This window comes from Anastrepha ludens, chromosome 2 (assembly GCF_028408465.1).
Source record: "Anastrepha ludens isolate Willacy chromosome 2, idAnaLude1.1, whole genome shotgun sequence".
NCBI classification, from domain to species: Eukaryota; Metazoa; Arthropoda; class Insecta; order Diptera; family Tephritidae; genus Anastrepha; species Anastrepha ludens.
In genome coordinates, this window is record NC_071498.1 from 124,425,456 (window position 1) to 124,445,963 (window position 20,508).

The 20,508-nt window shown below is 38.8% G+C and overlaps 1 protein-coding gene across 1 annotated transcript in view; it reads right to left on the minus strand.

The window, feature by feature from the left end:
- Positions 1-20,508, minus strand: part of LOC128854832 (dynein axonemal heavy chain 10) — a 286,044-nt gene that overhangs the window by 143,079 nt on the left and 122,457 nt on the right. The window contains exons 31-35 of the mRNA XM_054089249.1: positions 15,172-15,282; positions 9,174-9,317; positions 5,081-5,221; positions 4,748-4,987; positions 895-1,203 (exon numbers count right to left, since the gene is read on the minus strand). Coding sequence (XP_053945224.1) covers positions 895-1,203; positions 4,748-4,987; positions 5,081-5,221; positions 9,174-9,317; positions 15,172-15,282 — 945 coding nt within the window. The remainder of the gene's footprint in view (positions 1-894; positions 1,204-4,747; positions 4,988-5,080; positions 5,222-9,173; positions 9,318-15,171; positions 15,283-20,508) is intronic.

Below are 20,508 nucleotides of genomic sequence, written 5' to 3' on the forward strand. Positions count from 1 at the left end.
AATCCAGTCTTCCGTTAGTATTAGTGGATGGAACCATATATTCGTTTTGGGTTTCCTCAGTAGTTATCGAGTTTTTGTTCATCGAGAGATGGTAAAATTAAGAACAGATGTGCAAATTAATCTACCTGCTGTTAGTGGTTGTTACAACATATTCTTGTAAAAACAGGAAACCCATAAGCAGTTGACCAGTCCTTATCCTATAGCACCTGCCTCCGCCTGGGCAACCACTACGCTTGGTTAGAATATCATCCTGGGGCGCCTGAGCCCTTAATAGGTAATAATAGGAAAAATGATTGCCTAGTCAAGTACAGGAACACCTGACTTTTTCTGAAGACAAATCAATAGTAGAAATAGTAGAATGCGAAAGAATGAGTAGCGTCACCATAAGAGTTAGGGAATATTTAATATATAATATATACTGTTATAGGGGTTTAAATAGTATCCACGCCAAATGTGAAGACATTAGTTGGAACTACGCTTGCCTATGCCTATCTTAACCCGCATAAGTTTTTGATCTTCGGTGACCTCTCGTAAAATAACCACACAAAATTATCGTGGAACATTTTAACCCTATAACTGCCTTCTTCACCAACTTGTAGTTATAGCTGTTTTGAGAACGGGTCAAAAAAAGCCCATTTACTTCGCATATTAGAGGGTTAAAATCTACTACAAAATATTCCTTGATAAATTCAGCTGCAGAAATCTAAGAACAGACATTTTTGTTCAAGCAGTTTTCTACATAGTAAGAGTATTTTCAATAAATTAAAAATTCTTCCTTCTATACTACTACAATCTTCGGGTAAGCTGGTCTGGCAGATATTTTTGTTAAATTGTTGCACTGTGTTATTAAATTATTTTACATATATGTTTTACATCACACATGCATATACATACCTCTTTCATCAAGGCCAGCGTTCTGGTAGTGCGTGTACTGTCAACGGTTGGTACTAAAATTTCACTAAACCTCATTTCGGGATCGTGAATATACTCGGGTACCACCCATTCCCAAGCAATCCAACATTCTTTTTCACGACTATAGAAATAGTCGTAGAGTGTAGGTTTGCTATTGGGCAGCTGACCACCGGTTGCTGGTTTTTGTTGTGAGTCCGTTACGGGGGGGAAGCCAGCAATTCGCTTCATAAACTCGTCGTAGATTGGCTTGTCCCGCTCGATGAGTGTGGCTCCCAGTGAGCTGTAGGCGCACTGCAAAGTGGAAATGAGGAGTGATAAAATGCGAATAAATGTAATTTAATATACGAATATGGGCGACGCAGATTTGGAATTAAAATTTTTTTAATACTAGAATCAAACTAATGGGTTTGCAATTCTTTAGCGAGAATATCAAAATTTATAGTTCTCTGGGGTAGTTGATGGCACTTCAATGCCGGTTATAATTTTAGTAATTTTATACCGGCTCTAAAGTGGTCTAAATATTCCAGAATCTAATCTAATCATTACAAAATATTTGGACTAGTTAGAGAGAAAAATAGTGCCGTCGTGAAAATACCGATTTTCCACTCATGTTAAGAGAACGGCGGTCATCGTAGCCGTTAATAAAGTTATTAAGGATATAATACATTCTTTTTGTACAAAAAAGCGTTCTTGTTCTTACTGTAGTATGAACTACAAAGAAAATTAAGTTGTTTTGAGTGATGGAAATCTATATTTGGACCTCCAGCGCTTCATTGCTTATCTCTTTGTACATTGCAGCTGTCTAATTCACGAGTGTCAAATATGATTGACTAACGACACCATTCGCAAAAATTATAAATCTTTTGCAGATGCCACCGCTGCTCTCGAAATTGACGCTAAACCCCAAAAAACTTCACTTAAACTCCAAAGGACTTGTAATTTTAACTCAATGACTAAAATATTGGGAATAAAATCCAATGAAACAAAATCAGTTGAAGTAACTTTTACACTCAATTACTCAATAATCTTGGTATTCACCTCGACCCCAAGTTGTCAAGGAAAACAAATATTTTGAATAAACGTAATGCACTTGGAATCAAACTCCGAAATATATACTGGTTACTTAATCGAAATTCTCATGCTTCTCTCAAAAGCAAGCTCTGACTCTACACATCTGTATTAAAACCGACATGAACGAACTGCATAGAGTTCTGGAGCACTGATGCCAATTCTAACACCGAAAAACCGCAAAGATTCCAATTGAAGACACTTAGAATAGTTACAAAGCACCAATTTATCTCACAAATGTCCAAATCCATCGTGATCTCACATTTCCAAAAATAGCTCAAGAATTAAAAAAACTTGCCACATCACACAATAGGTATAAGACTTCAATCGCACCCAAACCCTTTAATTGCAGAAATAACTTTCAATTCCATCTCCTTTAACAGATTGAAGACGAAGTCAACAACGGACTTATTATGCTAAGAAGCAAAAATCTAGCAATGGGTGCTTTTCATGCGTGCCTAGTATAATGTCTTAGTCTTAAGTACTAGTATTGAATAAATGGATTAAAAAAAAAATTTACTTAGACATGGATAGAGTTGGATTCTTTAAATTATCTTCGATATTAGAGAGAAAAATCGCTAGAAATTTTTTTTTCCATGACATAACCGGATTTTGGTTGATCTTAGTTGGTTGAGGAAGTGACAGTTCGACTCAAAAAAATGTATAAAGATATTACGCTCTCAATGCTAAGGATTGTTTATAGGTACTCGTACACTTTTATGTGAGTGACAGATCAAGTGAGCTTTGCTACAATCTTTGAAAAAGATTTCTGGTAATTAAATTAAACGTCATACTATACATTTATCAAAACACGATGCCCGTTGCAGAGTCAGTTATAACTTCGGCCATAAACGTCAAATTTGGAATTAGGAAATATATACCTATGTTTTTACCTGCATGAGGATTACCGTCATTGACAACTATGGTTTGGCAGCTGAGAATGTCAAACTGTGTTGACATTTCTGTTTAGTAAGGTTTGGCAAGTCAAAGTGTGTGATTCGAGAAAAAAAGAAATTTGTTCATAGAGCACTGGCGGCACCATCGGCCCATATTTCTTTCGAAAGGAGCTGCCGTTACGGTGGATGGCGTGCGCTATGGAGTCATGCATTTTGGTTTCAACAAATTAATCAGCTAAACATCGACGACATTTGATTCCAACCAGAAACCAGCGAAACTTACCATACATCGGGCTTAAGAATCGATTGGTTACAATACTCAAGCCACCATTGACGTCATACGGCCAGATTTTATGGAAAAAGGTTATCAGATTCAAAAAATTAGCTGCCGGATTATAATTCATAACAAAATATCATTCCCAAAATCTTTCTTTTTGTATTATCATTTTAAGCTCTCTATGAATTATGAACACCCCCCACCATACGTCGTGTCCTGAAATGAGTGGGTTATAATGGCCGTAGCTAGAAAAAGCTATATATAAATGCACGAACTAGGAAGCTGCGGTTTAATTTTGCTAAGGAGTACATATGAGGAGTACAATATGATGAAACTTATTGAAATGAGATGTCACTTTCCTGGTTGAGAGCAAATTTAACTTATTCGGTAATGACAGGAAAGTCGTGGTTTAACTGAAGCACAATGAAAAGCTGAAATCGCTTAAATCGAGTGTAAAACACGGCAGCGGTTATTTGATGGTTTGGGGGTGTATTTCCTCCAAATGAACCGGCAATTTAGTTTTTGTAAATAGAATCAATTGTGTATAAGAAAATATATTTCTATATATTGAGTCAGAATTTGAAACAGTCAGCAGATACAATGTGCACTATGCCTACTTTTAAACTGTAGGCATAAAACCCATATTGCACAAGAACGGCTGCTCTATAATTGGCCAAAAACTTTTGCTACCCCTCCCAAATTACCAGTCCTAAACCAGTTGGGGACCAGTTGGACAGGGGTGTGCGAAAAATACCAGTTCTTTCTCCCATTGAACTAAAAACAAGGTTACAGGAAGAATGGGCGAAAATTGGGCCAGAAACGTTTATCCGATGCTATTAGCAACATTGAATTTAGTACTAAAAATTAATTCTATTAAGTTTAGGCATTTCTGTACAATTATTTTGATGAAAAACTGAATATTAATGTTTTATGAATTGTTGACTATTTTGCGTTTTCTTGTCCTAATTTGTTTATAGCAATTCAATTTTTTAACTATGGCTAATATATTGAATTTACATAAATATGGCAAACTCCTATTAAAGAAAAATTATTTTTTTTTAATTTTATTTAAAAGTAATTCAAATTTAGGGCCAGGTAATAACCGAATATTAAAGTTACCCATTGTTTGTTTAATTGACACTTTTATCCTTTGTTGGGTAAATGCTCGAGATCTTCGGTTTCACAAGTTTCGTGCTTGGGTACTATCGAATGTTAATCACGCATCTACGACGGAAATTAGGAAAAATGTACTATAAGTATTTAAGGGATTGCTCATCCCAAAGTAAAGTTTTTACTCCGATCTTAGTTCAATTTTCTTCAATTGGCTCTTATGAATGTAGGCAGAGATACCCAAAGTAAAATTTGTCTTCTGATCTTTATACAACTTTTTTTTTTTTACCTCATAGCCGTTTGTGCCTTTTACACTTTCCAACACTGGTTATCTAATCACTTTAGGGGATACATTTACATCTCATCTTATGAGATACTGCAAATTAATTTAGGTATTATCTTGCACTTAAACTTGAAACTCTATTAAATAAAGGGCAAATTTCAAAAGCATGATAATGTTTCATAGAATAATTTCCATTCTCACCTGAATAAATCCACATTCAATCGCGTCCTGATCGTAAACGATAGCCTCCGGTGCTTCTGTTGTTATGTCAACCACGTTGCTGTATACAGGCAGCACAGCATCGTACATGCAGCAAAATTGCACAACCATATTCAGTTCCGTTTGGGGAATGACCATTTTCAAGGGATTACCCTGAGAGGTGCCATCCACACCCTCCAAGATAAAACCGATCGATTGCACAATTATTTTCTCGTAAAATTCCTGCAAAGCCAAGTGAAAAAAGAAAAACGTAAGACATAAGAACAAAGTGAATGATGTCGAAGTAGGCAAATAGAAATGGAGTAGCGGTCTTACATTTAATATCTCGTGTTCGCCTTCGGGGCGCGTCAATATCCAACGTTGCCAGTACGGAGCGTAACGCAGATTTTTTGGATCCACATAAACCATGCCGGCGCGGGAGACAGTAGCTGGTGATGCATACCACAAGTTGCCGACCTACAAAATATTGCAGTATAATAGCCTAGTGCACATTAGGGTGGAGTGATTTTTTTTGATTGCTTTTGGCAGATTTGCAGAAAGTTGACTTTCTATTCCAGAAATAAGGGTATACAAAAGTATTTGCCTTTTCGTACGTTAAGAGGTGCCACCGATTAACTTTTGCAAGTATTTAATTCAATATTTTCATTTTCACCTCAGAAATGGGCATACATTTATACGTATTTAGTTTTGGTTTTTGTTTAAATTGATTCCAAGGAATTTTTAAGGCCTATTAAGGTAACTTATATTTAGCCATTAGCTATGGCGAAAAGATTTTTAGAGGTGTACTACCTAGCATACCGTTATTCGACACTGAGCGAATTTGACAGATATGCCGACGTCATTCGGTTTGCATTTCAGTAAGCTAAAGCTAAAATTTGTAAAACACAAAGCGATTGACGTAGAATCCAAAGTTCCCCTTAATTTTTTTGTTTACCATACCTAATGAGTAAACCTATCTATCATCCTCGAACCATTAGCTATGGTGAAAAACAAAATTGTGAGAGTAACTTTGGCTATCAAGTGCTAGGGGATTTGACAGAGAGAAAGGCTAACGAAATGCAAGGTTGATAGATTAACCAGGTTTGCTTTTTAACAAAGGTGAAAAATAAAATTGTAAAGGGAACTTTGGCTGCCACGTTACTTGGGGATTCGGCAGCCGAATTCTGTATGAGCATTTTACACTTATGATGAAAATAGTGAACGACGTGCGCAGTCCCTTAACGCAGCCCCTAACGAGCACAAAAACCCATCCCGTGAGAACAACTGCGTTCTTTAGGTTACATATTTACACAATACATCGCTTTGTGTGTGTATGTGTTTGGTTGTATCTACTCAATGTTGCCATTGTTATTTTTGCTTACACACTTTTTCACACATCCGCGTTATCAGTTACAATTTTTTAATGTTTAATTAACCAAAGCCAAAAACCAACAAATGCAAATAGTTCCTTTATCTATAATTAACATAATTTAACAGTGTTTTTAAGTTATTTTAATACAAATTATAATTTTTGTAAATTTATTTTGTAAATGATTTCGAAATGTACTGCTTGGCAACACTGTGTGGTGAGAGAGCAATCAGCTGACAGGGTATTACGGGAATTTTCAAATATCGTGAAATAAAATCTACGATAGTACGATACGGAAGGAAGGAATTTTTCATTTACATGGGGTTCTCATTAGTTTGGTCGTAACAGCTGACTGGGGACTGCGTTTACGTCGTTCCCTGTTTTCAGCATTAAGTCCAATCAGCCGTTGTTCAGATGGCAACGAAGTGAAATGGTGGCTTGCTTCATTGATTTTTTTTCATATATTATCAACACAATTACAGTTTTTTCATAAACAAAGCCAAGAATGCCAGAAACAGGCACGGTGAAAAGGTTTTTAGAGGTGTACTACCTAGCGAATTTAACAGATATGACGACGTCATTCGTTTAATGTTTCACAAAATTTAACTTTAGCATAGCTTAATGAAACACAAACCGAATGACGTAGAATCTAAAATTCCCCACAAACATTTTTTTCACCATTTCTAACTAGCAAACTTGGTATCTACTATCCTTGAGAAACAAGATTACGCCCATTAGAGAGTGTCTGAGGTCACATAGGCTCAGTTGTGCAGTGTTGCCAACCCCTTGCACTTCGAAATTAATTTAGTGCTTTTTTATATCCAAAATGCGAACATTTTTGAGTTTGGTGTTTGTTTCTTTTTTTAATTTAAGGCTAGCAAAACTGTAATTAAAGATTTAAAAAATCATTTGAATTTACTGAATACGAATTAAAGCCTTGAAAGTGTATTTAGTATAAAAATAAAATACAGATAATACTGAAAAAACCATAACGACCTTTGTGAAACAGGAACATACTATCTTGTTACATAACCTCAAATATAGCGAAAAGTGTGTTTCGCCTCTTTCTAAGGAGAATCTCTTAACATAAGTTTTAAATGCAAGGACGGATTTTTGAAACTCTACTTTTTCCATAGAGTCTATGGTACATAACCATAACAGATTTCTTTTAAAAACGCACACATATGTTGCGAGAGAGAGATTTGACTGTTCGAAGTTTAAGAAAAATAAACTTGGAAAAAAATTGTAGAAAAAATGAAGAAATGTCACAAACAAACATAAAAGGAGTGGTCAATATTAGGCTATCAGCCGGCTCTCAGCGAATGTGACAGAATTATTTTTGATGGGCTAACGCAGCAGGGGTAATGAATCGGTTGCTTTACGAAAAAACTAGGAATGTGTTGGTGATACGCGAAAAACAATTAGCGCAATGTCACTTCGTAGCCATCTGCACAACGACTGATTGGGGAGTGTGTGAATGCGTGTGAAATGATAGTACAGAATTCGACTAACGAATCACCGCCGTGCCGTGGTAGGCGAAGTTCCCCTCACAATTTTGTTTTTCACCAGAGTTTTGGGCAAACCTAGTAATCTATCATCCTTGAAATATTTTGATGCATTTGGTGGCATTAAAAGACTTTCAGTGACGATCCGGCATTGTGGGTGAGAATCTTTGTTATATGATAATTACCTTCATAGCGGTATAAAATTGCATTACTTTTTCCAAATTTGAATGCAAATTTGAAGGACCTCTAAATATTATTCTGAGAAGTGATTTTTATTATCTCCTAAAGAGGCAACTTCTCACTGCTGTGCTATACAAAAAAAAAGACGAATACTTGTTTCAAATACGAGAGGGCTTAAAAAGTACTCGTTAAGAAATGAAGACATCATTTAAAAAAAAAATGTTTTTTCCAACATAGTCCCCTTTTAGAAAGATACACCGTTTTTAACCCTTCTAAAAAATACAATTTGTCGAACTCTCCAAAATACCACTCTATCTCGGCGATGACTTTCTCGTTTGAACTAATATTTTTTCCTGCGAATCATTTCTTCATGTTAGGGAACAAGAAAAAGTCGCAGGGAACCAGATCGGGCGAATACGGGGGAGCGGCGCAGTTTGACGGCAGCAACTCCAGATGAATGTGGTGAAACAGCACAGTAATGGTTCTTCCTTTTTCTAAAAAAAAATCAGGAGGATGACTTTGTTCCCAGGAAGATTTTGATTGTTGCTTAGTTTCTGGTGTGTAATGATAAATCCAGGTTTCATCAGCGGTGACAAATCGACGCAAAAATACCTTGGGAGCTCGCTTAAACACTGCTTCAAGTTGCCTCTGCCTCTGTTTGTTCGTCCACTTTCGTTCGTCGATCAGCAAGAATCATGTCGTGGACTTTTTGAATGATTTCCACAGTAACCACGTCTGCTGGGCGTCCTGGTCGCTCTCATCAAAAACGGATGTTCACCCAGGTTTGAATTCGTTGAACCAATATCTAACTGTGGTCATATATGGCGAAGTGCCCCCATAGACAGCATACAACTTTGTTTTTATTTTCCCGCATTTTTTCCCTTCCAAAAACGTAAAGTGAATTACCGAACGATACTGCTCTTCTTCCATCTTAGCGAAAATCACGAAACACATTTTGTTCGAATAGCTGCCAAATCCAAACTAACACGGTACTAATACCAACTTCCCTCAGAAACGTCCTCTGTCATCAAAGACGGGTGCTTATTGAACCGCCCTCGTACTATCCCTCCACCTTAATGTACATACATACCTATATAGGCATGTGTTTGTGTATGAGGAGGCAGTTACAAAGCCATTTATCAAAGAGGTCACACAGTGTTCTTTTTGTGGTGCTTTTTTATGCATGTGTGTGTATGTGTGTGTGCTGTATGACGACGTGCACCTACAGCCAATGTTGACAAATACCAAATGCATCTGCTACCTGTCTTTGACTGCCACTACACGCCTCCACACCGCACTGCACCAAACAAAACAGCGTGTCCTTGTAAGCAGCTGCCCGAATTGGTGTTGCGTGTGTTTGTGCACTGATACTTACCTCAAATAGCAGCGCGCAATAGCTTTCCAATCTGATGCGCTCTCCATTCGCTAATGTCAACAGCTTATTATCATCCATAACCGAGTTCATGTTCTCAATCCACAGAGCGTCCACATCCCCGTCAAAGCAGACATAACGTCGTTCCTGCCGATTAGAGGAAGTGAGTAGCAATACAGTATAAATAGAAGAAACAGAGGGATTGCCGCAACGGATGCATGCATTAGGCTGATTGTATTAGTTTGTCACTTGTCACGTAGCATGCAGCCGATGTCGCATGTAGCTCATGGGTATTACACCACCAATTGTGGCGCAATTGAAAAGCAGCGACCTCGTGCAAGCGGAAATGATACGGAGCGAAATATGTAGTAGGTGTCGAGCGGAAGCTTGGCGCTTGTTGTCCGGATGCATAGAAGCGGATGCGTTGCGCCGCCTAGCTAGCGCCCGTTGTGACTGACATTGCAATCACATTTGACATTTTTTGTGCCTGCCTGCCTGCACAGGCGGGCGGGTGTTAATCTATTGTTCTGCGATATAAAAGCAGCGATGTGGCGCTGCGGGATTTATTAGCGCGTCTTGCAAGTGCGATTTCCACTTGGCTGAGGATGCGGCAAAGCAAGCAAAGCCACTGCCACTGCCACTGCTACAGCTCCTAGTGCTGCGCTTGAGCATGTAACTGCAATGACACACTGATAAGTGCATCTCAGCATCGATTGTGTCACATTGACAACTCGACGCTAACCCCAGCCACATGTAAACTTTGACAGCGCAGCAAATCTGTTCCAGCGCAATGGCGGAGTGCGAGGGCATAGAAATCTCTTGAATACGAGTATGAGCAACATCGAAATGCTCTTGACTACGACGCGTCGGGGATTTGAGTTCATTTTCCTATTTGTTCAATTTTTTCCGACTTTTGCTTCGCCGCACAAACAAGAGCGAAGCAGCGAAACGCCTTTTCTTGAAGCCCTTGTAAATAGAATGTGGCAAGCTCGTACTCAGCAGGTAAGGCCACAAAATGCCGTAACACAAAAGTGCCATGATGCAGTTGACATTGACATAAATTCTTTTTTGCATTTGAGACGCTCGTGGTGAAAAATGTGCGCAGAGGTGAGCACGGTCACCGTTCAAGAAATTCGCACGACACAGCAAACTGATTAGCTGTCACAAGCGTAACGTTATTGTATTAATACTGGTGTAGGTATGCGATTTTTAAACTTATATTTTAAAGAAATTAACAGTTTTTCTCTTTTGTTTCGCATTGAAATGCACAATCAAAAATGCATGTCAATCAATTTGAAGTCGAAATGTGCCAATCAAATTTGCACCTTCTTCTGCCAATGCTGCATACCAAAATTGTCAGTTAAAATTTAAATGCTGCGCCAACAACAACACCAAATACTGACGGTCATTGCGAATGCTAGCTGATGGGTAATCAACACCAAAACCTGCCTCTGGTGTGCTCTCACTGGCTGTCGGCGTTGCATAGGCATACAGTGTTTTCAGTAGCGGATTTGAATGGAAAATATGTCGAATGTTGCTGCAAAGTTTTAATTGCGCAATACCGATGTTAAACAGCCCAGGCACTAATGGATATTTCTTGAATTTGACTACTTTAAGATCTCTTTGCAAAATCAGTTCATGCCTTATATATAAATACAGGGTGATTACGATATTTCAGGTCATGCATATATGTGGTTACAACTTCCTGAAACCATTATTTTTATTTTTGCTCTTTTTCAGATAAGATATGGATGACATTCAGCTATCGTCGCTAAATGTGCAAATCACACCGATTTAGATATCTCTAATTTTGGTAGGTGCGCCTGTTCATTTGTTCATAAGGCTCACCGTTAATCGGAAGCATCAGGCGACGATGCAGAATCTGTGGCAAAGCGTTTTTCTACTGTTCGATCTGCTGATTTTATTCGAGAAGTGCAAGCAATCACTGACGAGGATCCTTCAAAATCAATGAGGGCTCTTGCGAGGGTGCTTAATGCTTCTGAGGGTCATATTTGTCGAGTTGTCTCTGAAGATCTCCGGTATGAATCCTGCGTTATGCGTAGCAGGTAGTTTATGTCGTAACAAAAACGAGAACATCAACGGTTGGTTGCCCACAACAAAACACTCTCAGGCTCATAGCCCATTGGTAAGGCCACATGGGGAACTTACCCTTAGGTCTTCTAAAACCAATGTGAACCGTTCAGAAACTTTAGAAGGTCACAGATCTCCACTGAGCTGAAATATTCCAACTTATTCAAAAATTGTCGACCTAAGCGGGTAAGTCTGCGTGTGGATATAGCAGAAAAGTGGCACAGTCGTGGAAAAATCGTCTCTCCTTCCTCATCTGGAGAGCTTTTCGAGCGAAGTCATGTGTCTTGCCGCTCATCCTCTGGGCGTGTCTGTATATTAAACAGCGTCCAATCATAACGAAAATCAGTGTGCTAAAACTATGTTTATCTGGCTTAGCAGAAATTAAGCGCGTTTAGCATTGAGAGCCGGCCACAATTGTCCGGTGATTCTGCAAGGGGCTCATTACGACAAATAAAAATACTTATATGTAAGGATATGGCTAAGGCATTGGCTGTGTACTCATCCGTCAGCTTGGGGTCACGTCTCGCTAGTTCATGTCGTCGAATTCCCAATCCCCAGAACCTGTGTGACTTATGGGAAAAATTACTCAGACATCTTTGCCTAGAGTTTAAAAATTTAGTTGACCAAATTTTTAAGGAGTCAGCCTTAAGTATTGGGTAGTCGAAAAAGTCTTTTCGTATTTCTAGTCAAACTTCAACTCATTTTTTTTTATATTTATAATGAAGTTTATGAAACCAAATATGTACCATTTTGGTCGACCACCTTGTGCCATTTTTCTTCTAGAGACATTATTCCATCAGTGTAAAACTTTTGTGGTTTCTCGGCGAAAAACTGCGACAAGTAATTTTCACAGGCTTCTCTTGAAGCCAACTTTACTCCATTAAGGGAGTTCTGCATTGACCGAAACAAATGGTAGTCCGATGGTGTAAGGTCAGGGCTATATGGTGGATGCATCAAAACTTCCCAGCCAAGCTCTCCCAGTTTTTGCCGAGTCATCAAAAATGTGTGTACCTAGCGTTGTCCTGATGGAAAACGACGCCTTGCTGATCAGTTCTGGCCGTTTGTTTTCGATTGCTTGCTTCAATCTCATCAGTTGTTGACAGGAAAGTGTAGAATCAATCGTTCGAGCAGGCTGGAGCAGCTCATAGTGGATGATTCCTTTCCAATCCCACCAAACACACAGCATAACCTTTCGAGGCGTCAATCCTGGTTTTGCGACCATTTGTTGAGCTTCACCACCCTTGCACCATGATCCTTTTCGCACATTATTGTCGTATTTGATCCACTTTTCGTCTCCTGTTACCATTCGCTTCAGAAATAGTTCGATTTCATTTCGTTTCAGCAAAGAATCGCAGATGTTAATTCGGTCCATTCAATTTTTCACAGACAATTCATGTGGTACCCAAACATCGAACTTCTTTTTGTAACCAGCCTTTTTAAAATGGTTCAAAACAGTTTGATGATGAATGTTTAGTGCCTTGGCGATGTCATGACAGCTTATGTGACGGTCCTGGTCAATCTTTTCCATAATTTCATCGACTTTTTCAACGATAGGTCCACCGGAGCGAGGTGCATCTTTCACATCGAAATTTCCAGAACAGAAGCGAGCGAACCATTGTTGTTCTACACGAACTGATACAGCATCGTCTCTGTAAACTTCACAAATTTCATTGGTGGCTTGCGTGGCATTCTTCCCTTTTTTAGATAAAAATTTCAAAATATAGCGAATGTCTTCATTATTTTCACTCATTTTTGAACAGCTATAACTTTTTTTAACTTCTAAATGAAGCTTAAAATGTCACCTTTCTAACACCATATGATATGACACAATGTGATTGGTAGCACTGGAGATAGATGACTCCAACGACATCTATTGGCAAAATACGAAAAGACTTTTTCGACTACCCAATATATACATAGACATACGTACATGCATTCTGTCAAAAAAGTACCGGAAGTTGTTCAATAAAACGCAAAATAATTGCTTAATCGCCAAAATTTATTTTGCCGCCTTCAAAATAGGCTGCAATCGAAGCAATACACATATGCCAACGATTAGTCCAGTCATCAAACCACCTTTTAAACGCAGATCTCTTCAATCTTCTTCAGCTCCTTCAGCGAATTATTCTTAATGGCCTCTATCGACTCAAAGCGGCGTCCGCGGAGTCGCAATTTAAGTTTTGTGAAAAGAAAAAAGTCAAAGGGAGCTAAATTCGGTGAATACGGTGGTTGTTCGATGATATTTGTCTAGTTTTTGGTCAAAAAAGTATTCTAAATACGAGCCTTGTGAGATGGTGCGTTATCATGGTGCAAGATCCATGAGTTTTCTTTCCACAAATTGGGCTGTTTCCTACGCACATTCTCTCTCAAACGTCGCAAACCTGCAAATAATATTCTTTATTACAACCATTTGGAATGAATTCCGAGATTTCAAGTGCACAACACCATGAAAATCAAAGAAAACGAGTAGCATAACTTTCACTTTTGACCGACTTGGACGTGATTTTTTGGGTTTCGGCTCATGTGGATAGTGCCATTCAGCCGCCTGTTGAGTGGTTTGCATGTCAAACTCATATGCCCACGTCTCCTCATACATATGTTATTATATAATGCGCTGAATAAACATTGGGTCCGAATTCAATTGCTCAAGGCTGTCTTCAGCCACCTTCCTCCGATGAATTTTTTGGAAGAAAGTCAACTCTCTTGGAACCAGTCGAGCAGCCGGGCGTCTCATGACCAATTTGTAGTGCAAAATGTTGCAAATTCATTCGTGAGACACGCTAAGGTCAAGAGCACCCGTCCTCAAACTTAAATGATGATTTGATGGTTTTCCAATACCATTTCCTTGACTTTGTCGACGTTTTCATCCCTTGAAGACGGACTTCCACGACTTCTCTGCCCTCTGCCAAAGTCTTATACCACTCGTAGACCCGTGTTTTGGATAAAGCATACTGGCCACAGGCTTTCTGCAACGATTGCCGAATCGAAGTCCCATCCAAACACACAAAATGTGAGACAAATTCTTTGCTCAATATTTTTATCCATAGTGAAAATCGCAGAGCACACCTGCGGTTGACTGATATAATTAAGTGCCAAATACAAGCTAATTGGCGATCACGCTCAAACTCTGCGACACCATAGACGACAATTGTTCCAAAATTCCAGCAAAAAAAATTTAGACATATGTGAAACGCGCGCTTTTTAAATGAACAATTTCCAACTTTTTGACAGAATGAATGTAAGTTCGCTCAGTTACTTCAACAGTGGTATACTCGTAATCTAATAATAAGACAAGTACGCAAGAATTACCAGAAGCTCTTATTTCATGCTGTGTAAAAAATGCTTGGCCGTATCTCTATTAACAGAAATGGGAAAATTGAAGATGGCTTTGATCGCTATACCGAAAATAGAGTTCCAGAAATGTTGCGATAGCTGAATCAAACGCAGGCATAAATGCGTTGCAGTTGATGCGGAGTACTTTGAAGGCGGTAATATCAGTTTTGAGGAATAAATTTGTATTTTGAGTTTTCTGAACATATTCCGGGAACATTTGGAATTGATATGGTGTTTCTTTGGTACCCTTCTGCTCAATTTTTGATAAAACATACTTGAGATATTTAACAGGGCTTTCTTCGAGCAATGCAGCCTAGAAGCTAATTTAAGCCGTATAAACCTACCCACTGAACCACTGTACTCCAGTGCCAAATGCGGTGCACATTCGTAATAATTCGTAAATATAACCATTTATACGTTTTTATACTAATAATTAAAACTTGTGTGCATATGACTCTTGTATGTGTGCCTGTATGTGACGTCAATTTGTGCATAGCCACAGCCATACTTACTTACATACATACACACACACTCATACAGATGTGCATAAATAGTGTGCATTGGTGTTGCAATTTACCTCTCGTTCGGTCGGCCTATTCATCTCACGAAATATATTCGAAAATAATCCATCAATCCAATCGCGTGTATCCATGTCGAGGAAACCATATAATTCGATTACCGAACAGGCCTGTGTTAAATAAAAATTGTTCGCATCAAAATTAAGGACACCGAAAAATTGTAAATAAAATCGATTGGCAGCAGCAACAATAAAAACAACAGAAGGCGAAAAAATTACGCAAATCGGCATGCAGGCGCATCAAAACACGGACGCACACACACACAGGCATTTATGGCTGTATTTTTATGCATGTGTGCGTTACGCGCAAAATTTATGCACGTTTATTGCATACATACACATGTTGGGACGCAGCAAAATACAAATAAATACAAAATAGCCGCACAACAATAATAATAACAGCACTTAACTATGATGAACGCTGGCTCAGGCTATGGCGCCTATTTGGCATCGAATTCGATAAAAAAAAAAGAAAATGTTGTTGCAAACAGCCGGGCCGAATTAAATAAAATTAGAGTGCGCAAAAGAAACCCAAATTTAATTTACTTCTGCATGGTAGTGGAATAATTAAAAAAAAGGAAAAATTTAAATGCACACAGGTAAATAGCAGAAGGTAAATATTCAATATTTTTGCATAAAAACGAAAATGTGGAAAATATTGCACAGCATTTTACCCATGAACACTGAAAAAAATAAATTTAAAATGTAAGGGAGTAAGAATGAGACAAAAAGATTTGGGGTCCGCTGAAATATGTCGAAATTTTAAGTGTTGAAACTGAAGATCCCAAAAGAGTATGTTGGAAAAAGTAGTAAAAAAATAGAGAATTTCCAGGAAACAAAAAGAAAAAAAGATTAATTAAGATAGTTTGATTTATTTAAGCTATTTATTTATTATTATATTTTGGGAAAAAAATTACAAAAACCTACACATCAGCTAAGAATTTGATACAGATTTGTAGGGGTTGGACAAGTCCAAGCACTCAGTCAGTAGACCATTGCAATACACCCGGATAGATTTCAGTAGAAAGAATAGAGTTAAGAAAGATAAAAAAGGATGGTAAAACGGACAAATTAGTTTGAGGTCACTCTTCCACAAATCTCTTGGATTCATTGATGAATTTTAAGAGATCCGGAAAAGGAGGAGTATGAACTTTATCCATACTCAGTAGCGCGGGTCGATTTAAAAATCGCTCATTACTCTGTGAAAATCGTATTCTAGGGATCAAAATAAGAAACTTTGCCGAAGGAACCATACCTCTAAAACGAATTCTGATGTCCCCCAATTTAAAAATATCACCATTTTTGGCCTTTACATGAAAAAATCAGCTAAATGGCTATGTTTTTTCTTTATTTTTATTTATTTATAATAATATTTATTATTTATTTATAATAATATCTATTTTTTCTCTTAAGAAATTTATTTAGCCAGAACATATGTAAATGAAAAAATTAATTTAAGTGAGTTATAGAAAATAAACTAAAAAGTTCGACCCAAATTTGGGGACATCAGAATTCGTTTTAGAGGTATGGTTCCTTGGGCGAAGTTTCTTATTTTGATCCCTAGAATATGATTTTCATAGAGCAATGGGCGATTTTTTTGCCTCCCCACAAATCGACCCGGCCTAATACTCAGTATATCGCAATCCAATATCCTAAGTCTGATTCTGGAAAATGCTGGACAGTTGCAGAGAAAATGCTCTGCAGTGTCGTCATTTTCAAGACAGGATAGGCATATCGGGCTGCCTACGACCCCCATGGGAGCTATATGCTGACCACAGACGTTGTGCCCTGGGATTACACCCACCAGTGCTCTCAGGTCCTTTCTGCTGAGTTTTGGGAAAAAGGTCGCTGTTTTCCTGTTTGGTTCTTTCACAAAGCACTTGGCTATTCTGTAGTGCAAAATTCCAATACTGATGCCCCGCCACTTTTTCTCAATTAGCCAGTGCGCCACATTCAAGATGGCATAGACTTCTATAAGGAATACCGTGGCCATCTGTCCTGCGGCATAGGAGTACTTATTGTCTTCGTCTAAGTACCATCCAGATCCGCTTCCATCACTGGTTTCGGATCCGTCGGTATAGAAAGTGTGCTGACATCCCATTAATTGGTTCTCTGGACTTAACCATTGATCTCTATCTGGGATCAAAACATCATACTTCTTACCGAAGCCAACTTCTTCATTTCCCCAAACTCCGTTTAACTTGAGCCTGTATACCGCCTCCATTTCTTCCTTTCGAATTTGAAGATATAGAGGTTGCAAGTTCAGAATGGCATTAAGGGCATCACAGATGTCGTACTCATGGCACCTGTGATACCCAAGCACACAATTCTCTGTAGCCTGTTTAGGCCCGTAGATGTTGTTTTAATATAAAACATATCAAAATTTAGATGCTTTCAGGTTTCACTGTTTTTATTCAAAATACTGCTCTCAACAATTATATGTGAAAAATATGTGAAAAAACTATATAATTTAAATGCCCATGAGTGTGTCCTTGCAGGCCGTCATACGAGAATTTAAATTTGCAAGCACTCGCTCTTACTCTATATCGCAATGAGTTCAGCAATCCGAATGTTATGTTTCAGCTCTGACATCGTTGTTGGCTTATTCACATAGACTTTACTTTTGAAAAACCCCCACAAAATGTAGTCTATTGCGTGCTTAAGTTAAAATTAATCGAGCGGGAAACTTAGATCGCAATAATGCAATGGTTTCCCATTTTGTTTGACTTGTGGCTCTATCCTCTTGAAAATAAAGATCGCCTAGGTCTATCCCTTTAAACACAAGCCACAAAAAATCTTCAATCAATTGTCTAGAGCGATGTCCATTGACGGTAACAGCGCTTTCATTTTCATCTTCGGAGAAAAACGGGCGAATTATTCACCAGTCCAAAAACCATACCAAGCAGTACATTTTAGTGAATGTAATGATTTTTTTGAAATAAGTCGATGACGAAATATGCCTCAGGTGCAGCAATTATGTTCGTTGACAAATCCATTCAGTGTGATTCATCATTCATCCCTGAGGATGATTTTGCATTATGTTGAAAGAACCAATTCACGAAATTTCTGCGTTGCTAATCATCTGTTGGCTTCCATTCTTGTGTTAATATTACAATATTTATTTTGTAAGGATATAAATGCAAATCCTTAAATTAAATTTCCCAAAGAGTTGGTTCATGAATGTCTCTAACTGTTGAGAATGTCCAGATGTTGAATATTGTTCAGTAACAATTTGCGCTACAGCGGCAATATTCGGAACAAAACATCCAGCCCTTCTTGTATCCCCGACAAAACCGGGTTCTTCACACTTTTTCTTAAACTTTTGAATTGTAGATTCATTTGGACGTTGATTTTTGCCACGAATTTTGCGATATGTTATTCTTAAAGATCGACCCTTTCATGAAAAGTTTCAATAGTTTAATGGGTCGTTCAATTGTGAGACTGGATATCTCTTGACAATTGTCAAAGTTGTCACAATTTAATGCTGTGGACAGATTCCTCAATCGTTTTAGCCTGGATGGAAAAACCATCATGGATATGGAAAACGTACTTGGCAAATAGGACGGCCGATATCCTCAAAAACGTCAGCAGTGCTACGTGGCGGCATGTCTTCGGTGCCAGTAATCCAGCAGATCTAGGCACTCGAGGAGCCAAGTCAAAGTATATCGTGAATTGCTCATTGTGGTGGACAGGCCCGGAATGGCTAACAAAGCCACCCATACTCTGGCGAAAATTCCCGTCCAACCACCAATCTCAAGCAGAAAATCAAGACGTGCATATTTCGATGCAAAACGTGCACGATTTTCAAACAAAAAATGAAGTCGCAAATGATGGCTGTTCTACCCGCGAACACTCTACTTATGCACATCCTTTCCAAACGACCGGTATCGACTTCGCTGGTCCTGTTTTGGTAAAGCTCTCAACACTCCGCCAAGCATCTTACTCTAAAGCATACGTTCGCGTTTTCGTATGTTTCTCCACAAAGGCAATTCATCTGGAAGTCTGCTCGGACCTAACTACGGAAGCCTTTAAAGCCTTTGCACGATTTATCGGACAGCGAGGACATCCCCACAAAATTATGTTCGACAATGGGTAAACCTTCGTCGGCGCCCAAAGAAGTCTCAAAAGAGAATTTGTTACCTTTATCCAGAAAATCTCCACGGATATTGCTGACAAATACGCTGTCCACGGCTTCTCTTGGCAATTCATCTCTCTTTACGCTCTTCACATGGGAGGACTTTGGGAAGCAGCAGTGAAAAGCTTCAAAACTCACTTCAGCAAAACAGCAGGAAGTCATGAATTCACATAATAGGAGTTAAACACTCTCCTTATTCGTATTGAAGCGATTTTGACCACAAGACCGTTATTCCCGATATCCCAAGATCCGGATGGCTTACAAGCCTTAACACCAGGCCATATTCTGCGCTGTGCCCCACTTCTTTCCATCCCTGAACCAAGATACGACCATCTCTCTCTCTCTCACAAATAAATGGCAAAAATTAAGGGTTCTCCATCATCAGTTCAGCAGAAAGTGGAAAATGAATACCATAGAGATATCCAAAAACGCAATAAATGAAAGAACCAGGAAATTAACTTGCGCGTAGGAGACCTAATCGTTATTAAGGACGACCTCTCACCTTCCAATGAATGGTGACTAGGATGACTCGTGAAGCTACATCCCGCTTCTTATCAAAATGTTCGCGTTGTAGATATCCGCATCCAAGGCGGAACCATAACCCGCAAACCATACACTCTCCATAACATTATATGTTCACCATACTGATAATTTCTTTCGAAATTAAATTTAGTTGCAGATGTCAAGACTTCAGGAAGTGCCGATTGTGCTGCAAACCGCACACCTTGAAAATTAACATGCTTTCCTGGCAAGGACTCCGGACGAGCGTTATAAGTCGGCCAATGTACCCCACTACTACAATTTATTCGAACCTCCAACCGCCGTGGGCCTAGAACGTCGGCCCAATCTAACCGGTCCGTCCGCCAGCGGTGCATCCCTGGGTTGTTTGACCAAGCTATGGTTACCAAGGAGAAGTTGCACATCGCCGCAAGACCGCCGGAAGACATGAACAAAAATTTGTCGACCTAAACGTCGATTAAATTTATTCTTCACCACCTTACGCACCACACGGGAATGGAATGGACTGTAACACGCGCCAACCAGTTTTGCTAAAAACTTGAATTCTTAGTACTGAAAGGCTGAAAAAGTGTATCAGCATGACTGCGTGTGGAATGAACTGAATATAATGAATATTACGTAATTTAGGGCATCTCTGATGAAATATTTGCCTTGAAGCGTTCCTTGCAGCCGGAGTCTACATT